Source organism: Sporothrix brasiliensis (assembly GCF_000820605.1).
Source record: "Sporothrix brasiliensis 5110 chromosome Unknown Cont18, whole genome shotgun sequence".
NCBI classification, from domain to species: Eukaryota; Fungi; Ascomycota; class Sordariomycetes; order Ophiostomatales; family Ophiostomataceae; genus Sporothrix; species Sporothrix brasiliensis.
The window spans coordinates 1,641,508-1,662,758 of NW_024467137.1; the positions used below are offsets into that span (position 1 = coordinate 1,641,508).

General features: G+C 56.1%; 4 protein-coding genes across 4 annotated transcripts; 1 reads left to right on the forward strand and 3 right to left on the reverse strand.

Moving 5' to 3' along the window:
- Window positions 1-342: 342 nt before the first annotated feature.
- SPBR_01381 (heat shock 70kDa protein 1/8) lies at window positions 343-2,761 on the reverse strand (the record flags this gene model as incomplete). Its single annotated transcript, XM_040759692.1, has 3 exons — window positions 343-1,535; window positions 1,988-2,594; window positions 2,687-2,761. 3 exons carry the CDS (start codon window positions 2,759-2,761, stop codon window positions 343-345), a joined length of 1,875 nt encoding a protein of 624 aa, XP_040619456.1.
- Window positions 2,762-5,080: 2,319 nt separating this feature from the next.
- SPBR_01284 (serine/threonineeeee-protein kinase) lies at window positions 5,081-8,119 on the reverse strand (the record flags this gene model as incomplete). Its single annotated transcript, XM_040759595.1, has 1 exon — window positions 5,081-8,119. One exon carries the CDS (start codon window positions 8,117-8,119, stop codon window positions 5,081-5,083), a length of 3,039 nt encoding a protein of 1,012 aa, XP_040619457.1.
- Window positions 8,120-12,272: 4,153 nt separating this feature from the next.
- Window positions 12,273-14,129, forward strand: SPBR_01526 (seryl-tRNA synthetase; the record flags this gene model as incomplete). Its single annotated transcript, XM_040759836.1, has 1 exon — window positions 12,273-14,129. One exon carries the CDS (start codon window positions 12,273-12,275, stop codon window positions 14,127-14,129), a length of 1,857 nt encoding a protein of 618 aa, XP_040619458.1.
- Window positions 14,130-14,585: 456 nt separating this feature from the next.
- On the reverse strand, window positions 14,586-21,122 carry SPBR_01180 (uncharacterized protein; the record flags this gene model as incomplete). The annotated part of the gene is made up of 1 exon (XM_040759491.1): window positions 14,586-21,122. One exon carries the CDS (start codon window positions 21,120-21,122, stop codon window positions 14,586-14,588), a length of 6,537 nt encoding a protein of 2,178 aa, XP_040619459.1.
- Between the last annotated feature and the right edge of the window lie 129 nt (window positions 21,123-21,251).

Genomic DNA, 21,251 nt, shown 5'->3' on the forward strand with positions numbered 1-21,251 from the left:
TGTCACTTATGACGTAGGAAACCTCCTGTTATGTTTAATCTTTTTTATTCATTACAGTTTAATACCACTGTATACCGGACTTTTCCCCAGATCGTATGAATCATCGCAAAACGAAATAAAATCAAATGCAAGACCCAGCGAGGTAAAAAGGAAAAAAGCAGAAGCATGGTAGAACGAACAATAGATCTAGCCCCCCCTTGCTACCCTCCTGTGACCAAACAAGATAGCTGCATTCTGATAGCAGCACACTCAGGCGTACCTCTAACCATTAACAAAGCATAGGGAAATCATTAAAACAAAAATAGAAATAAAAGCGAGGACATATCAAAGAGGCGACCGTATTTAGTCGACCTCCTCGACGGTCGGGCCGTCGTCGTGCGTGGCACCGCCGGGAGCACCGGGGAAGCCACCAGGGGCACCATCGGGAGCGCCACCGGGAGCACCGCCAGATCCGTAGAACTTCATCATGATGGGGTTGGCAACGGCCTCGAGCTCCTTCTGGTGCTCCTCGTACTCCTCGCGGGTAGCCTGCTGGCTCTCGTCGAGCCAGCTGACAACGCGGTCGATCTCACCCTTGAGCTTCTCCTTGTCGGCAGCGTCAAGCTTCTCGTCGACCTTGGAGTCGCTCAGGGTGTTGCGAAGAGAATAGGCGTACGACTCCAGGCCGTTCTTGGCAGCGACACGGCGGCCCTCGGCCTCGTCCTCCTCCTTGAACTTCTCGGCCTCTGCGAGCATGCGCTCGATGTCGTCCTTGGACAGGCGGCCCTTGTCGTTGGTGATGACAATCTGGTTAGACTTGCCGGTGCCCTTCTCGACAGCCGACACGTTCATGATACCGTTGGCGTCAAGGTCGAAGGTAACCTCGATCTGGGGAACACCGCGGGGCGCGGGGGGGATGCCGGTGAGCTCGAACTTGCCCATCAGGTTGTTGTCCTTGGTGCGCTGGCGCTCACCCTCAAAGACCTGGATAAGCACGCCGGGCTGGTTGTCGGAGAAGGTGGAGAAGACCTCAGACTTCTTGGTGGGAATGGTGGTGTTGCGGGGAATGAGCTTGGTCATCATGCCACCGGCAGTCTCGATACCGAGCGACAGGGGGGCAACATCGAGCAGCAGGATCTCGTTGGTGGACTTGGACGAGGTGTCACCGCTGAGGATGGCAGCCTGGACGGCAGCGCCGTAGGCGACAGCCTCATCGGGGTTGATGGACTTGTTGGGCTCCTTGCCGTTGAAGTAGTCGGTGATCAGCTTCTGGATGCGGGGAATGCGGGTGGAACCGCCGACCAGGACGATCTCGTGGACCTGGGACTTGTCGATCTTGGCATCCGTCAGGACACGGTCAACGGGCTGCAGGGTAGAGCGGAACAGGTCCTGGCACAGCTCCTCGAAGCGGGCACGAGTGATGGAGGTGTAGAAGTCGATGCCCTCGAACAGAGAGTCGATCTCGATGGACGTCTGAGCGGACGACGAGAGGGTGCGCTTGGCACGCTCGCAAGCGGTGCGGAGACGGCGCAGAGCACGGGCGTTGGTGCTGACGTCTATACAAATAGTTAGCAATGCAGTTCTAACAACTAGGGGGAAAAAAGAAGAATTGAAGGTATGCCAAAAGGAAATTCCCTTTGAACAGAGGGGAGAAGGGGTAAAAGAGGGGTAAATGTCCCAAACTATTATCTTGAAGAAGTAGGAGCGACCTTCAACAAGACAGGAGCGACCCAACTTGGATTCTCCTAAAAGACATTCTCGACTAAAACAAGAAGTCTCGCACAACACCCCTCTTTTTTTCCGGATACGGCAAGAGCCAACCCAGATATAGACAGAACGTAAAATCATCAATCGCAAAAACATCAACAACTGACGGGGGTACATGAAATTTCTTTCGCAAAATCAACTGAAGGGGGCAAACAAAAATAAGAATTCCACTTTCCTTTCCTGTTTTTGCGTTTGAACTCGGATACAAAGTGGTTGACGAGGCGGTTGTCAAAGTCCTCACCACCCAGGTGGGTGTCGCCGGCCGTCGACTTGACCTCGAAGATGCCCTCCTCAATGGTGAGCAGCGAGACATCAAACGTACCACCGCCCAGATCGAAAATCAGGACGTTGCGCTCGCCTTCGACCTTCTTGTCCAGGCCGTAGGCAATGGCGGCGGCGGTGGGCTCGTTGATGATGCGCAGGACGTTGAGGCCGGCAATGAGACCGGCATCCTTGGTGGCCTGGCGCTGGGAGTCGTTGAAGTAGGCCGGGACGGTGACGACGGCGTTGTTAATGGTGCCACCCAGGTAGGACTCGGCAGTCTCACGCATCTTGATGAGAACCATGGAGGAAATCTCCTCCGGGGTGAACTGCTTGGTCTCGCCCTTGAACTCGACCTCAATGACGGGCTTGCCACCACGGTCGGCGACCTTGAAGGGGAAGTGCTTCATGTCGGCCTGGACCTCGGGGTCGGCGAACTTGCGGCCAATCAGACGCTTGGCGTCGAAGACCGTGTTCTGGGGGTTCATGGCGACCTGGTTCTTGGCGGCATCACCAATCAACCGCTCCGTGTCCGTGAAGGCCACGAAAGACGGCGTGGTGCGGTTACCCTGGTCATTGGCAATAATCTGAAAAACAAGTTAGGATACTTGCTTGTTTTTGAAAGAAAGAAAAAAAACACAAAACCTCTTTAGGAAGTGCAAACGGATCAAAGACATACCTCAATGCGATCGTCACGGTAGATACCCACGCAAGAGTACGTGGTACCCAGATCGATACCGACGGCGGGGGCCATGGTGTCTGTGTGTGTGTGAGGGACGGAAATTTGATGAATGTGAGTGAGAAATAAGACGTCGTGAAAGCTCTCGCAATGCAGAAAAAAGAAGCAGAGAGAGGGGTAGTGTGTGAAGAGAATGGGGAGAAAGAAGAGAAGGAAGGGAGAAAACTGAAGCGGAAGCAGGAAGTTTGCTTATATGTGTGAAAAACTCGGGCAGGTGAGGGCAGAGGGCAAAAATGGGTGCGGTCGAAGTGAGCGGAAGGTGCTGGCCAAGGACAACGGCGGGCGGTGGTTGGCGGGACACCACCAAAAAAAGTTGCGAGACGGAAGGTTCGAGAAAGGCGCAGAAACGAGTTGACCCCACCAGCAGCTTCCTGCAGCCTTCGTGGTGGGGAGGAACCAGCACTGGAGGGGCCTAACGACCACTGGCTTTTACTAGGCTGACACCCCGCGGCTGCAGGGGAGCTGCCAATTGGGCCAATCAAGAGCCCCACAGAAGCTGCTGGGTGACCAGCGAAGGGAAGGAGGGGCGAAAAATGGTTGACGACACTGGCAGTCGCTGGTTTGTCCTAGACAGAGCTGGAAACTGCTGGATGGTGCCTAACGACACAATGAACATAAGATAGCTTTACTGGACAGGTCATAGCTGACTTGTGCTGGCGACCACTGGACTTGGAGCTGCAAGCACTTTGGCACCCAGCCGAGCCAGTCTGCCAGTCTCCCAGTCTTTGTGCAGCTTCAGGGGGTGTCATTAGTGCTTAGCACAAACGATGCAGCAATTGCCACCCCTCTTTCCGTCTACGCCCAGCCCAAGGAGGAAATGAGAGGCAGTAAAGCAGATCTGAGAAAAAGACGAGAAAACCCTTCATTCAGTGGCAACCACCAGTCGATCCGGGATGCAGGCAACGATGCTCTTCCGGCTCTCTGGCCTGGACCGTGACGACATCAGACAGGTCTAGAAGGATATGCCCCCCATACTTTTGCTTAGATGGGAAGTGAAGAGCAAATAACAAAATGTAGACGACGGTAGAGCTCTGTTACTGACTGTGGATCACCGGATGTGACGCCAAAAGGTTGTCTGGGGAATACCTCTCATACCGGACCTGCGGACCTATGTTGTATCTTAGCTGCGAAGTAAGAGTCCTTTTCTTGGGGCTTTGAGAGAGTATTGGTGATTCTTCGTTCTGTTGGCATGCCCGTTCTATTGCAGATTATGACGCCCCCGTTTTTTGTTCTTTTTCGGTACCTGCCCCTCCACAGCCATTGGCAGCGTCATTCTGCCCCGCTGGTGAGAAGTAAAAGGAACGTCAAAGAACTGAAGAATCAAAGCATGGGAGACCCGCACACTTTATCCCATTTAGACCAGGAGGTGGCAGAGCCTGCGATAACAAGCTGGAGCTGCACGGGACGCCGTGGAGCTTTGGACGCATTGAAGTAGCAGTTTCCAGTCGAACCACTCTGGCTGCCATTGAATGGCGTCTCGCCTTCGAGCACTGTAGCTCCTGAGAATAGCTTCGAGTGGCAGCACTTGCGTACGCGAGGGGGCGCCGTGCCCAGGAATCGGGTGGCTGTGAGTAAGATGAACAAGTTAAAAGCCAAGTATTTTAATAGCTGGCTCGAAAGGGAGGGAGGGGGGAAGATCAAACTGCACCCGCCAATGGAGAGCACCACACTCCGTGTTGCTCAGTAACCGCCGTCATTGACCTTTCAATTGGGGTTTTGTTCGAAGGACAGAACATAGACCAACAAAGGCTTCAGCTAGTGATGCTGTTCATTCCACTCCCCTGACCCCTTTCTGTTGCCGCCAACAGCACGTTTGGAACTGTTGCAGTTGAGCTTTGTACCGTCGAATGTGTGACATCGAGGGACGCCACAGGGCACATCAAATCGTAGTCACGTGACCAGCAACGTCACCTCGCTCACATAAACCGAGCATCAAGATATCAACAAGGATGGATGGATAGTTTATTCAAAGTCCAGGACTCGGGATTCGCCCCATCTGACTCTAAATACCAATGGGCAACCAACGCCGTGGAAGCCATGTTCATATAGATTAAAAAGGCAAGAAAAAAAGGAAGAGAGATAAGAAAAAGACAAATTGCTCAAATAGATACCAGCCGTCTTTAAATTACGGGCAATTCTTTGTGTCTTGGGGACATTGAGACGTACAAAAACGAAAGAAAAAGAAGGCATTAACCCAAAGATGTCCAAAGCCCGTCTATAACCAAATGGCAAAAGAAAAGGAGGGAAAATGAGAAACAAATATGAATTTGGAAGCGACAGAAGAGCGGAAGCTACCATTCAAAATCGTCCTCGCAGCGGCCGTTGCTCATAGCTTCACTGCTGCTGAGACTGGTTCGGCTGCATGGGATTCCGCGGCGGCGGCGCGTTGTTGCCGCCGCGGCCAGCCAACGAAGAAGACGAGACACCCTGCACCGGGTTCAGCGCCATTGGGTTCGTTTGGTACGCCGGCTCACCGCCTGTGGCGGAAGCGTACGCAGAATAGCCCATGGCGGCCGTGGCGCCGGACGGTGGTTGGGCTAGGTATGGGTTGTTGCTGTTGTTGTTGCTCGTGGTCGAGTAAAGGGCACCGCTTACGGGGTCCATGCTGGGCCCTGCACCAGCGCCACCTGCGGGTTGGATCGGGCTGCCGCGCTCGAGGTCCAACGACGGGCCACCACGGCGCGACGAGGACATGGACGCGTATCGCGAGAGATCAGCCGGCTGCAGATCACCACCAAGTTGCATGGGTGGCAGGCCCTGGCCAGCCTGGCGACGGCCCTTTTGGCTCTGCGTCTTGAGCAAATCACTGCGGATGGCCTCGACATCAGTGGCGCTACGCGAAGCCGAGGAGGCGCCGCGCTGGCGCGAACGCGAAGCGGCAGACTGGGCGCCAGACGCCGTGGGGTGAAGGTACGAAGTCGATGAGGCAAAGGTGTCCTGGCGCTCCCGCTCCAGCGACGACTCGCGCGATCCGTTGTTCAGTGTGTAGTCGTCGTTGTCGGCCAGCGGGTTGCGCGTGTTGAGCACGTTGATGGCGGCCTTGCTCTTGCTCGAGCTGCGGCTGCGGCTGCTGTCGGTGGAAGGAACACGGGGAACCAAGCGGCTCTGGTTCTTCTCGTCGGCGGATTTGGCGCGGGCGGCCGCTGCAAACTCGTCCGTCACGGAGACGGAGTACGTCGGGTTCAGGGGGCCACCAGCCGCATCGCCGCCGCCACCAGGCCCGTAAATAGGCACCTTCTTGAGAGCCAGCGCCAGCGCGCACATGAACTTGGAACGGCGGGTGGCACGGACAACATCGTTGTGCCAGTTGGACTTGTGCATGATGGACACCTTGAGCTGCAGCTTGTCGCAGTCACCGACACCAGCCACGCTGAAGGCAATGTCAGGCTGGAAGTCACGCGAGTTGTCGGGGTCACGGACAAACTTCTCCATCTCCAGGCGCAGCAGCTCGATATCCTCAAACGTGGTGTCGTACGAGACATTGACGTCGATGGTCTCACGCATGGCCTTGCTGCGCGACACGTTCTCGATCCACAGGTTGTTCAGCACAATGTTGGGAACCTGCACAATCTGCATCTTGTCGATGCGGTGAAACACGGTGTAGAGTAGCGAGATCTTCTCGACAACCAGGTTCTCCTTCTCGGGGCCCTGGATGTCAACACGGTCACCGACATCATACGGGTGCTTGACGAAGAGGAAGATGCAAGAACCAAGAATCTCCTGCGTAGTCACGGCGAAGACAAAGGACAACGACAGGAGGGCGGTACCGGCCGTGGCGAGGGTCGTGATGAAGCTGCTCTGGAAGAAGGCAAGGAAGATGAAGATGACGACAAGCAGGACGAGGAACAGCAGGACGCTGTCGAATGCAGCCAGGGCCTCGCTAATGTCCTTGAGACTGTTGGCCATAGCCTTGCGCTCTTTGCCAATCTGCACAACCTTGCGGATCATCTCCTCGAGGCTGATATCGCCGTTGGAGTCGGCGTCGATGGCGGCAAAACACTCTTCGGCGTCCTCTTTGTGCGTGGGGCCGAGAACCTCCTGAATGTCAGCCGGGTACAGTGCCTCGTTGTCTTCCACCACAAACGACATCCAGATACGCCGCGCCAGCGCCTCCGACGAGCGGGTCTTCTCGAGGGCCTCGACCACAATCGAGTGTGCCGAGTTGGGGTTGAACACCTGCTTGCCGGTGATTTCCGAGGCCAGGTTGCCAAAAACGGATGTGACCTTGTCGCCGAAGCGGCCCACGTTGCCAATAATGCGCATCGGCGCAACGGCCGAGCCCTTGTTCTTGCCGCGGCTGCCAGGCTTGCCAAGCATAGCCTCTATGCTGTCGTTGATGATGTAGTCTTCCTCGGCGAACTCTTCACAGTACATTGGGAATAGAGTGCGCGAGGCGTCGTACATAAGGCCCAGAAGGTAGATGTCGCGCTTCGATTCCTTTATGCGGTTGGCGAAAGACCGTGCGTGGTAGCTGATGCTCATCAGGTGGATGATGGCACGCTCGCCCAAGAAGACGGCGGACGACACGAAGAGCGCGCCGAAGATGTTGGTCAGGGCGTAGATCCAGGTGATGCTGGTGTTGGTGAACAGGAAGCGGAAAACCAGCCAAGTCACGAGAGCCCAAAAGAAGAGCGACAGCGGGATCTCCAGACCGCGCAGGACGGTGGCGTACTTGCGCGTGCCGGAGCTGACGACACCGCAGAAGAAGACAAAGACGATGGGAATCAGGTGAGCAACCACCTTGCCGGCCCAGAGGCCAGCCCATGAGGCTTCGAACCATATGAAAAGGTGGAAGAGCGGCGGGCCGTACTCTTTGGTCGGCGGGTCGGTGGTGGCGTTGGTAACGTGGGAGCCGAGCGGGATGGTGTTGGTGTTGCCTGTGACGGGGAGGAGGACGAGAGGGATGGCGAGCAAGACGGCAACGGGGATGACGTAGATGAGGTATCTTGTCAGGGTGGATTTGGCCACAAGGCGAGTGTACAGGCGGCCCATGAAGTTGAGAGCCACCTCGGAGTCGGTGCCGCGGCGCTTGAGAGCCTCGTGCTCGTTTCTCTTCACACGGCGGCGCCCAATCGGCCCGTGGCGGTGGTCATGAGCTTTGAAAAGGCCATGCTTCTCGTCGGCAGTGCTGCTGCCGCCGGAGGTGCCCGGGGCGCCACCGGCAGACCGCATGCGCTCGATTTCGGGACCCACGCCGCCTTGGTTGGCCTTGCGGGCGCCAAAGGAGGCATTGGACCGGATCGGAGCGAGGGGAATGTCGGCCTCTTCGTGATCCATTTGGTTGCTGCTGTCGTCGTCGCGGCCTTGACTTCCTAGTGGTGCGAAGCCCTGATACTGAGGAAAGCGAGATGATGTGAGGGGTGATGCCGGCATTCGATTGGCGATTTGGATGTCGTGCTTGGAGTATGCGAGACTGTCAAAGCCTCGAGAATGGTTGAATTATAGAAGAAAACGCCCCAGGGAACGATGTCGTTTGGCGTTGACTGAGGATATATATAAACGTAAATTGAGATTGTTTAAAAAGTACCGGACCCGACGGCACTGCAAGGCGAGCCAAAGTCTAGCTTTGAAGGCGCCTGGGCATCGAAACTTTGAATGTATGAGCGAGGAAAGAGAAACGAACGTGGAAAAGAACGGGAGACGTTGAGAAAGCAAAAACAGGGACAGGAAAGGATGAAGGAAGAAGAAGCCGTGCTGCTTAGATCGGTCAGATCGAGGCTCGAACACGAAATAAGAGGGGGTGGGAGGGGGATGGGGGAAGAGATGATATGTGGTGAGAAGGCAATGCAAGAACAGCAAAGGAAATAACGAGAGATGCGCTTGGAACGTCAAGACTTTCTGGCTTGTCGTGACCCGAAAGAAAAGGTATCGAGGACGGAGTTCAGGGTCTATTTTGGGACAGCGGGATGCAACAAAGGAGAAAATAGGAGATAAAACAAAGGAGACGAGGCGGCAGGGATAGTTGGGCTGTCGAAATCCAAATAAAGAGCGAAAGCAAAAGGTTGGAAGAAAGAAGCGAGCGAGTAGGACAAACGTCGGGAGTTTAAAAGAAAAGTGGTTGGAAAACTGTGGAAGAAGAGAATGGATCAAAGGTCAAAAGATCAGCGCAATCACCTAAAAAAGAGGGAAGGAGTGGGTGAGGAGCACAGGTCGAGATGCAAACAAAAGGAAAGTGTGAGAATAGTGGAAGGAGCGAGGGAGGAGGTTGAACGTGCATCACGGGCGGCGACAAAAGATGTGGAGATCCGCATCGAACTTTTTTTGGAGGGGCACCGCGTACCTGCCCCTGCTTGTCTGCGCCTTCCGTGCTAACTGCTATGTGTGACGAAGGGAGCAGGGAGGCTCGGAGGGTCCTTCCCAGCAGGAGCGGTTGGGCTTGACAGACAGCGGATGTGGAGCACCACAATGGTGGAGATTATTACACAGGGAAGGAACATATGGCATTCGCACTCTGGCACTGTCGAAGTAAACAGAAGGTGGTAAGAGCTACTCAGGAGCGTTATGCAGGGCAGCTACGACCGCGCAGTGAGTCCCAATGGTAGTTGCACTGTTTCTCCACCTCGTGCATCCTTACACATTCATTTTTTGATGCCTTTGCACAAAGGCGAATTAAAGGAATTAAAGGGGTCTTGGAAGGACACACAACCCAGCATATCAGGCGGCGCAATTGAACAATGGGCACGAAGACCAGATCAAGTTGAAACACGGGCGGGTTCAGGGGTCCCAGACCACCCAGCTCAACGGCGTCGACTTTTCGACCGGCCTGGCCATCGCATCATTTACGGAGCACAGAAAAGAGCAGGCGGGCAGGCGGGCTGGTTCGATGGCGCCGCGGCCCCTTTTCTTTGCCCAGTCGCCGTCGCGTTTCAGAATGCGTAAAGCACGACCAGAAGAATGCCAAAAAGTAGGGGCAAAACGAGAGGAGCCAGATGGGTGTTTGGCTGGGCTCGCTTGGCTTGGGTTCCAGGGAGGCGAAACAGGTGAAAAGGGAAGAGTCTCCACTGGTGTTGCCAAATACGACGTACGGGATCCGTTTGAACGTGGTGAACAGCAGGAACGCAGGAGCGTCCTGCAGTGGCTCGACGGATAGCGGGCAGTGGAGACCCGAGGCCCACTACTGCCCAGGTTTCGAGTGTTCGCGCCTGCCAGTCTCCACTGACGACCAAGAAAAGAAACTTCGTTTGGCTGTTGTGTGCCTGTGGACGTGGCTCAACGGGCAGCCGCGGTGAACATGAGGAGCATTGCAGGCAGGAATTAGCGACCCAAGGCGTGCAATGCCTGCGCGTGGCGCCCGTGTCTGCGCGTATGGCAGCGCCGCAATTTGTTTCAAACAAAACATCAACACATGCTCACATGCAATCCTCAAGGCTTCGACCGGTTTGTTATTTCTTTGATTTGGACCCTGAAGCGGCTGGCCCCTGTCCGGCTGGCCAATCTGGCTGCTCCCGTCGACCCTGACGAACGGGCTGTTGGGCAAAATTGCCTCGTTATTAGTTTCTTTATTTTCTCTTTTCTTCTTTCTCATCTCCCGGCAGCCTTCTGCATTTGCCTTGGCCTGCGACGGACGTTTCAGTGGCTTGTTGGAGCCGTTGGTGGTTCCTGGCGCTCTGTTGTCCGCTAAAACTCTTTGTCGGCCATGACGTTTCCAAGGTGGCAAAGAGGATAAAAAAGGAACAACATTGACAACAGAACACAAAACGACACAAAAGTGACAATTTACTGACTATTTCAAAAATACCAAGCCGAGCCGAAGGTAAACGTAAGCACAAGGAAACAAAAAAAACCCGTCGGCTCTTGGACGCTCTCGATCGTTACATATAATGACGTCGTACTCGAGAAGGGGTCGAGATTCAGGGATTGCCGAGCCCAGTAACTCAGTGGCAATTTTGTGATTAGTATTTTCCATCTATAGTCGGCCGGTATGAACGTATGTCGTACGACGTAGACGAGTTGTCGAAGGTTGTGCTTGTGCGTAACACACCGTTTCTCTTGTCTGTCCTATCGCCGTGTCTCGTGTGTTGATGTTGTGTCTTTGAAGACGCGCGATTTACCTAGTTTCGATTAAATTTACATATGCACAATTTCCTGCACGACATGCCAACTTACTTCGTACACTGTGTCGTTGAAGGATCCTCAGGACATAATCGGACAGCGCCGATCAATGGTCGAAGGAAAACGGCTGAGGGACGACAAGAACTGCCAAGGCCAGTCACCTTTCAAGAGTCGTTTTACCGGAGCCGTCCTCCGTGGCCAAAAAAATCCGCTGACAGTTGTTCGACGTACGACATAGTGGTACTTAAACGCGGGTCACGCACCCCTGTATATGATCGTCCCCTCCATCAACGTGATTTCTTACTTTTCTCGCTCTCTTACGTCCGTTTCCGGAGGTGTTTTGGTGGCAAAGGCATCGGAGGCAGCGAGGTTTCTGTTCTGGGAAGGCAACCTCAGCCTTCGTTTTATCAGAGAGCTGCATCAGCAAATGCAACCTCTTCTTTGACGTGCCATCGTTCGATGAGAGGATCAGCACTGTAAAAGGGAAAACATAACAACATTATGGAATAATCGGAGCAACACCGATGGTAGCGATCCCAACCATCGACGCAAATCGAGGGTTGGATGGGTCAATCATGTGCTTTGTCGAAATTCTGACGTGGTTTCTGTAATCCCCGCCTCGAAACGCCGTCGCGGCAGATGCTGCACGAAGACTTGGTCAAAGCCTGCTCAACTTGCAGAAGCGACAGGGACAACGCAGGGAGTTGGATGCGTCAGTCAGTGGAGACGGTGCAAGCCTCAGGTTTAGGGGCGGAGGGAGCTCGGAGAACTCGTTGTTTTTCGTACTGAATATGACTGCCAAAATTGCTCTCTCCCGTCCACATCCTTTTGAGCGTCTCCAGTTTGTTCAATCCAGCAAAGAGGAGGCGCACAGGGCGGCATGCGTAATTACGACGATGCCGGTGGATGGTGAAAGGGCAGTCTCCTAATAGATGCAAAATACACTGCGTTCGATACTGCCCATTGACAAGTCCCTCCCAGACTTTAAAGCGCGGCAGGCCACTGACATCGTCAATGGATGTGGGCACGACTTTTAGAGCAATGGCTGGGCGTCCTCTGTATTCAGAGACCAAGTCTCTGAACGGCTGCATCGAATTTGAATCGAAATTCACTCGTCAATCGTCTTGTAAAGCGGCCGAGTAGAATGCTCCGTTCGATGCAGAAAAGGTGAATGGACGTGAATGAGGTTTGCGTTGATTGGTTCATATTGGCCTCCAGCACATGGTGGGGGCCAAACGGCAGGCACGCGCCCTGCGAGGAGTGGTGGTACCCTTTGTTTGGTCCAAGCTCAGAAATGCACCTTCCCTAAAACGTTCCAATTGGAGCTTCCACTTTAGCGTGACATCACGAAAACTTTTGAGCTTCAGACGACCGACGACGAGACGACGTCTCACGACTGCCAAGCCTGCACGTCCTATTTGGCACTCGACAGGGAACTCCCCCTGTCATTGCCAACACCGCAACCAAATCTACCATGCGGTTCGTCTCAAGGCCGTGTCTTCGTGCTCTGCTATCGACAGCCCACTTCCGGGCCACGGCTTCGGCTTCGGCGTCGACCACGCGGCCAATTGCGACACACCTCCTCCGCCGCTGCTACTCTTCAGAATCCCCAGCCCCAGATGCGCCAGAAACACCAGCAGGGACCCCGCCGGCACACCCAGCACAGCCGTTGCCGCCTCAAGGGCCCCAGCCCGCAATCGACCTCAAACACATCCGCTTCCATGCCGAGCAATACTCGCAAAACTGCGTGCGCCGCAACTATGCCGCCATGGCCGGCTACCCGGCTCGCATTGTCGATGTCCACCAGAAGCTGCAGCAGATGAAAAGGGACAACGCGGCCCTGCGCCAGTCCGCCAACCGCATACGCCGGCAAATGATGGTGCCCAAGGACGAAGCGACCTTGGAGCGGGAGGCTGTAAGAAATCCCTATGAAGACGCGCGGTTGTCGGAAACCGGTGCCGGCATGGCCATCGACCGCAGTGACAAGCTCAACAACAGTCGCGAGGACCTCATCGAGGAGGCCCGCAAGCTCAAGCAGGAGCTGGCAGCCGCCAAGGCCATTGAGACGGCCCTCAGCGACGAGATGGAGAGCCTCGCCCTGGCCCTTCCCAACCTGACGAGCAGCGAGACGCCGGACCATGAGCAGACCGTCCTCAGCTACATCAACTGTGACGGCGAGACAGGCGCGGGCGAGCGAAGCGAAGGACGCGAACAAAACGTGGGCGGTGCTGGTAAGCCGACCAACGAGTTTGGCACCCCGTCGTCGTCCATCGTCTTCAAGTCAACAGCCGACACGTGGCGCTCCCACGCCGACATTGGCACCGAGATGGGCATCCTCGAGTTCCCCGCCGCCGCCGCCGCATCCGGCTGGGGCTGGTACTACCTGCTAGGTGACGGCGCCCGCCTCGAGCAGGCTCTTATCCAGTACGCCCTGAATGTGGCCCATCGCCACGGCTGGCAGACCGTGTCACCGCCCAGCATCGTGCGCAACGGCATTGCCGCTGCGTGCGGTTTCCAGCCGCGCGACCAGGGCGACGAGCAGCAGACGTACACGCTCGAGGGTCTGCCACTGAGCCTGGCCGCAACCGCCGAGATTCCGCTCGCCGCTCTGTACGCCGACACCACCATTGACGTGGCCTCGGAGAAGCCCCTGCGCCGCGCCGCTGTCTCCCGCTGTTACCGCGCCGAGGCTGGTTCGCGCGGCACCAGCACCAAGGGCCTCTACCGCGTGCACGAGTTCACAAAGGTCGAGATGTTTGCATGGACGGCGCCCGGCCTCGACGACGCCACCGACACGTTCAACGAGCTCGTCGACGTGCAAACCGAGATCCTGTCAAGCCTTGGCCTGCCGTGCCGTGTGTTGGAGATGCCGGCCACAGACCTGGGTGCATCCGCGTACCGGAAGATCGACATTGAGGCCTTCTTCCCCGGCCGCATCCGCGCGCCCAAGGCAGCAAGTGGTGGCCAGTACGACTACAACCCCGGCTGGGGCGAGGTGACGTCGGCAAGCATCTGTACAGACTACCAGACGCGGCGGCTGGCGACCCGCACGCGAATCAGCACTGAAAAAGGCAGCCAGCTGTCTTACCCTTGGACGCTGAACGGTACAGCACTTGCTGTGCCGCGTACTATGGCCGCGATCCTCGAGAACGGCTGGGACGAGTCGACCAAGACGGTCGCTATCCCCGAGTGCCTTCGGCCGTGGATGGATGGTCAGGAGAGACTCGGAAAGCCGGAGGATCTGGCAAAGCTGGCGCCCAAAGAGCCAGAGGAGCCAAAGGAGCCGAAAGAGGCGAAAGAGGCGAAGGAGGCGAAGGAGTTGGAAGAATAGCGTAACGACGTAATGCAAAAGGACACAACCGCTTTCACGATGTGCTTGTTTGAATAAGAGACGCATTGAACTCGAAAATTTCACAAAAGGAAACACCAGACCAGGCGTAAGATGAACAAAAGTAAGCTCCAAAAGGGAAAGGCGCATATAGTAGCAAGTAACAAGGTAGGTGAATGGTGAATAGCAGTGAAGCAAAATAGGTACAAAAACCAATGTCGAAAGTAGCAAACGAAACCGCAGCCGAAAACCCAATCAAGTCGAAATATCATGAAGCTCCATCATCATCCAAAGAAAGTGAATACAAAAAAGAAAAAGAAAACAGCAATCGCTTTCACCGTGCACGATCCTCATCCCGATTTCACAATCTTCGGCCAAAACGTACCAAACCGCCATCCTGAGAAGATACACATGCTCAAGAACAGAAAAGGTCCTCCCACTCAATAACCAAAACACCCTTTACAGCTCACTACCGTAAAGCACCATCCCGCCCGGCGGTGCAGAGCTGAGCTCACTGCTTGTCCACTGGCTCATCACATCGTTGTCGTCCTCATCACCCGAGTAGAACTCCCCGTTCTCGCTTTGTGAGTCGCCCGTCACCACTGATACGCCAACACTGGACCGTCGCAGTGTTCCCGCTTCGCTGTGCTTATCATCGGCCTTGTTATCGTCGTCGTCGTCGTCGTCGCAGCAGTCATCGAAATCATCGCCACCTGCTCGTCTGTAGGGGACGATGGCGGCACTGATTTCTTCGGCTCGCGGTGTGCTGTGCTCGACAGACTCGTGCTCGTCGTCATCCCCGTCCGGCATGTCTCGGTGGTTCTCTTCGTCGCTTTCCTTGAGAGGAGCGTTCTCCTTATCCATTTCCAGGCCACCGTAGCCCTCAGCTGGGAGCCGCCCGCCCCAGCTACTCTTTCGGAGGCCGCCCGCACCTCCGACATTGGCACGCACGCTGTTGCTGCGCTTGATGCTGCCGCTCGACATGCTGCTATTGATCTGGCTCAGAGACAGGATTCTCCGGGAACCATTGGGCCCGCCATTGGCTGCGACACCGAGAGGCGAGTTGGTCGGGAAGGGGTTGCGCTTGGCCGACATGGCCATGTTAAAGGCAGAACGCGGTTTGGTCTCGGCCGGGACGGCTCTTGCGGCTCTAGGCGTGCTGTTGCTATCGCTCGAAGGCGGGCCTTCCTTCTTGGACGGCACAACACGCTTGCGGCTCATAGCCTCGCGTCCCTTGTTTGCCTTTGCCATGAGAAGCACCCGGGAGTGATCCATGACGCCCTCCAGGATGCGCCGCTCTAGGCCCTGGGCGCGTGCGTCCATTTCGTGCAGCTCCTCGCGGCGAAGGTGAAGCGCCGTTTCCAGGGACGAAACGTCGGCTGCCAGCCGGACCTTGTTGCGCTGGAAGGCATCTTGCTCAGCACGCAGGCTTGCAACGCTGTCCTTCAGTCTCCGTTCCTCGTCCCGAAGAGACGCCACACTGGACTCGGCCTCCTCCTTCTCAACCTGGCGGCGCTCGAGGGCAATGATGGTTTCTTGCAGGGTCCGCTCACGGTCTTCGTGGCCGTCGGAAATCCGCTGTGTTTGCGTGGACATGTACTGTGCAAGGTCCGCCGCTGTGCGCATCACCTGCTGATGAACCTTCTCGAGCGTCTCGAGCTGAGACAGAGTCCGATCAGCCTTGTCGTCAGCGACACGTGAATGGCTCACAAGCTCGTCCAACTGGTCGAGTTTCTCTAGTTTCTCCAGCTTCTCAAGCTGGTCCAGGTTGTCGAGCTTGGCATACGCATCCTGGGCCACCTGGGTATGATTGACGATCTTGTCAATCTTCTCGTGTTGGGAGTCAAAGGCACGTCCAGCCAACTGAGTCAGATCGACAATCTGGTCAAGCTTCACCAGCTTCTCGAGATTGCCAAGGGCCTGGCTTGCCGTTTCGGCCTGCGCAACAAGGTAGTCCATCTTTTCAAGCTTCTCCAACTTCTCAAGCTTTTCAAGCTGGCCCAGCTGGTCGCGCTGCTCACCCAGGGCCTTGTCGGTGTCCTCAGAATGCTCCACCAGTCTGTCGAGCTTCGTAAGTGCCTGGCCGACCGCAAGCGTGTGGTCGACGAGAGCATCCATTTTGTCGAGTTTAGTGAAGGCGTCGGTTGCCCTGTCGGTCTGACCCACAAGTTTGTCGAGCTTCTCTTGCATGGACGTGTCATCGTACTTCTCGGAGGGTGCCAGCAGCGGCATCTCCGGTGGCTTGGCTTCGATGATCTTCTCTTGGATCGACGTTGTTGACGACTTGGAGTGTTCAAAGTGCTCACTGACGACCAGCAAGACGTCTTTGATAGCCTCCAGAATCTTTGGCTGGTACTCGGTGACATGGCCCTGGACGCCCTGGACAGCGTCAATGGCCTGTTGCACATGGTCGCGGGTCTGCTGGTGCTCAGCCTTGCCATCCGAGTGGTTCTCTTCCGCCTTGCTGACCATATCATCAACGCGTTCGAAAACAGTCTTGGATGCCTCCTCCATCTTCTCCAGCGACTCAGTAACAGCCGAGCCAAGCGTGTCAATAAGAAGCTTCAACTCGTCTGCGATGACCTTTGTGCCAACCACAGCAGCCTCCAGCTCGACATCGCGGCCCTCGTTCACCCGCATACGATCGTCGGAAATCGACTGGAACTCGTCAAATTTGGCGACAAGCTCACCGATACGGTCGTCGATCTTGGCCTCGAGGGCGTCGGTTGTCTGCTGGAACCGCTCATCCGTCTCCAGCTTGGCACCAACGACTCCAGCTCGCGACTCCTCGAACTCGTTCCGCATCGTCTCGTACAGGTCGTTCAGGTCGGAGCTGTTGCGACCGATTGTGTCACTAAGAGAATCGAGAATCTTGCCAACCGACTCAATGCCGAGAACGCCGTCTTCAAGGCGGTTCTTGACAGTCTCATTCAGCGCCTCAAGGAAGTTTTTGACATCCCGGACACGCTCGCCAACGCCAACGATCTCAGCCTGGCACTCTTCGGATGCCTTGGCTGCGACGCTGGAGTCCATCTCGAGCTGGCTCCGCACATCGCGCACAATCACAGCCAGACTCAGGAGGTCATCCTTGGATGGCAGACCAGTGCTGTCATCAGCCTGGGACATACGCTCAACAGCGGACTTGACCTGCAGACAAGCCAGAGAAACTGCCTCCACATCGGACTTGGTGACTCTCTCCGGATCATCAAACTGCTTTTCGTGGCGCTCCTTCATCTCATCGAAGCCATTAGCCACCTGGGCGACAAGCGACTCCACCAAGTTGATATCCTCGCGCGACGAAAGACCGTCCATCTGGGTCTTGAGGTCAAGCAGGTTGTGCTTGGTATCGAGAATAAGCGTTTCAATGGTGTCGATATGGTCTTTGCGCACGTACTGGTCACTGTCAATGAGGTCGTCCAGGCGGGCTTTGGTGTTGCGGAGAATTGTCTCAATGGCCTCCACATCTTCGCGGGAGGCGGCATCAGTAGAGGGCCGCGGCGCAGGAGCGTCCTCGGATGCAGAAACGGTCGAAGCAGGGACTTCCCGGCTAGCCAGCCCAGTAACAGACTCGTGGATGGAATGGAGCTTGGACTCCATCTGCGTAATCTTCTCCTTCCACTCTGCTTCCCGTTCCGTGGTAAGGGCAGACGACGGGCCTTCGTCGGATGTGGTGGTGATGTCGCGGTTGGTCGTTTGCTTGCTCTGTGAGGCGTCGATGACGTCGACCTTGGTGCGCAGCTGTGTAATGAGCATCTCGAGATTCTTAATGTCGTCGTGTCTCAACATATCGGCAGGGACCAGTGCCGTGTTGTTAGCCTCAACGGTGGAAATAGCATTGTTGTTCTGGTCCCGCAGACCGTCAATATCGGTGCGAACATCACTAAGACCGGACTTGAGCGCATCCAGAATCTCGTCATTGGCGGTAAGATCGGCAGGTTTGTTGCCGAGTCTGTCGATGCTAATCCGCAGGTCGGAAAGGCCCTCTTGAATAGCGTCAAGAACTTCCGACGTGCTGTTGACATGTCGATTGCTGATCTCGTTGCGAAGGAGGTTCACGCCCTCCTGGAGCGCCTCGAGAACCTCCCGGTTATTAGCAGGAGCCGCAGCAGACGGGACCGGAATGGCTGGGACAAGCGATGTGTTGACTGTATCCCGAAGAGATTCAATCTCCTCCCTGAGCATATCCTTTGAGCCGTCCGAGGCCTTGGAGACCAGGTCCGAGATCTCGTCGCGGAAAACATCCAAGGTCCGAATAAGGCCCTCGGAGAAATCTTGATGCGTGACGGCAGCAGCGACCTTGTCAACATAAGTCTCAAGATCACAGCGTAGCTTCTCGAGGCCATCTCTGGTCGCATCCAAGACCTGCTCGGTGTCGCGACCGTTGGCGGCAACATTCTGCTTCGCCTCGTCGGAGACAGCCTTGAACTCTTCGCGCATGAACGTCATGATTTCGTGGAGGCGTGAAATAATCTCGTCGCTGTTTTCGGAGGGGCTCATTGAAATTAGGTCACGGTTCGTCTGCGGGAAGTCGAAGCCATTGAGGCCCTGCTTAACGGCGTCAACCATATCCTCTTTGCTAATCTCAGCCCCCATGGCAGACGGAGCAACGGGGAACTCGAATTCCTCGAGACACTCGCGCACAGCCTCAAGGACCTCGTCACGAGACATGCCGCTGGAAGGCATCTGAGGCGGGACAAAATGGGCGAGGCCCTCGACAACAGCCTTGAATACTTCTTCACGAGTAGCGCCAGCGGGCTGGCCGTTGCGGGGGACATAATCGCGGAGGCCCTGCTCCAGACAGGTCAGGACCTCGTCACGCTCGAGGCCAATCTGCTGAACCTCGATCTCAGGCTTGTATGTCTCCCAGGCATCTTTAACCGCCGCAATAACATCGTCGCGACTCAACTCTGGGCGATTTAGCTTGTTCGCCTGCGAGTCTTTCAGGGCGGCACGCATCGAGTTGTACACTTCTTGGTAGTCAACAGCCGGAACGGCTTCGGCAGCAGCAGCCGCAATGGTGGCAGCAGACGCAGCCGACTGGCGGCGGTGTTCACGCATGAGGTTGTTCATGTGCTGCTTGAGTTCGGAAAGGCCCTCCTCGACAACCTTGGCCATTTCGGCTTGTGTGGCAGCTGACGGTTTGCCTTCATCCTTGGCGCGGACCTCGACTTCATCCAAACGACGGCCAATCTCACGGCCCATACCCAAAACCTCGCCACGAAGCTCTCGGACCAGGGCCTTAACTTCGGCCGTGAGACCACCACCCTGGGCAACACTGTCCTTGACTGTCTTGATGATGTTGAGAACATCGTTGTTGATCCCATTATTGATGCCAGTAGCAGGCGCAGACGAGCGGCGCTGTTCGATTGCCGAGGTGCTCGCACTTTGAAGAAGGCGCTCCGCGCGTTGGGTCATGGGACCTTTGCGATTGTACTCGATCTCACGCTGAGAGTTGACAGGCTCGTCGTCAAAGCTATAGTTGCGGGGCCTGTTAGGACCAGAAGCAGCAGGAACAATAGACTGCTCCTGGCGCTCCTTGACAAACTGCAGGAGCTCCTCAAGCTTAGCGGCCGACGCCATGCCCGAGAGCTTCTCGATGACTTCAGAGAGTCTGCTCATGAGAAGGTCCTGTCCTTCCTTTGTGCCCATTTCGCGTACAATACGTTCCAGCATAGAAATGGTGTTGGGCCCATCCGCTGCATAGAGAGACGGCGTGCTCATAGACTCACGGTCGAGAGAAGCAGCAAAGCTGTTGGGAGATGGAATCCGGGGAAGCGAGAAGGGACGCACAGACCTAGATAAAGGCGAGGTAGCGTGAGGCTGGCCATGCGGCTTGTTATCGATCATGAAGGGGCCACCAGGGTGTGAGTCGCGAGACCGAGTGGATGCCACTTCACTCGCGTTGGTGATAAGTTCGCGAAGGCTCTTGCGGATGTCCTCGTCTCTGGCATTAGTCGCCTCCTTGAGGCTGAGTAGATCGGTAGCATTGTCCCTGCTTCTCCGGCTCAGTGCGGACATCTCCTTTTGCAGGGATGTAGCAATGTTGGTAAGGCTCATGATTTGCTTAGACAAATGCTCCATTGGCATATGTGGCTGCTTGACTACGGTCATGGCCATGCTATTGTTGTTACCGCTGTTGCTGCTGCTGTTGCTGCTGCTGCTGCTGTTCCCACCGCGGCTCTTAGCACCGCCTGCGGAGCTGTTGTTTGAGACATTTGTGAGGGGAGCCTGGGCAGGAGCAGGAGCGGTCTCCAGCTGTGCAGTTGGCTGCTGCTGTGTGGATGAGGGCGGCAAGGGAAGCGATGCTGCCGGCTCGCGCTCTCTCTGGCTCGGGTTGGATGCGGCCATGCTGTGCAAAGCGAGCATCGTCGCCGACTGAGGCGGAGTGTTCTCGCCCAGGATGCTCTGCTGTGGCCGCCGGACGATGGGCCGCACAATAGGCGTCAGGCTAGGACCCGGACCAGGGTTGACGTTGATCGGCTGTTTGTCGTCTGATAGAAAGGGGTCAGTCCGGTTCTTGAGCGGTGTCGAAGGTAGACCGATAAGGGCGGTCTTCTCGGGCGACCGCGGCGTCGTGCTGTTGGGGTCACGGCTGGTGTTGCTGTTCGCGCCGCCGGTCTCAATCATCAAACTGAGATCGCGAACTGTGTTGGGCTGTAGTGACTGCATGCGCCGGTGGGATTGTGAGCGCGGTGCGGAACTGGAAGAGGAGTTTGTGGAGATGGAGCTGGTGTGCGAGAGGGAGCCGCGAGGCGTGCGTTCGGGTGAGGCGTCGCCGATGCGCTTAGCGAGAGCGTTGGACACGAGAGCGCTCTCGCGGGCCTTCTCGGTGAGCGCGGCGTGGGCTGACTGGATGTTCGTCGAGGTGCCTGGCCGAGAGGTACCGACACTCGGCGACTGCGGGTTCAGAGGCAGCGGCGGTGGTGCCCGCTCGGGATCCGAACTGTCCCACCTGTTTTTGCGTTTCTGTGTCAGTCGACGCCAAACGACCGCCATTTCTGGGGAGAGGGAAGGGAGATTAAGAGAAGCTCATTGAGAATACGGGGAGAAGTATAAGACTGTCCAATGCGTTTGTTTGTGGCCAGATGCACAGCCAACATAACGAAGCACGCAAAGGCAACAGGC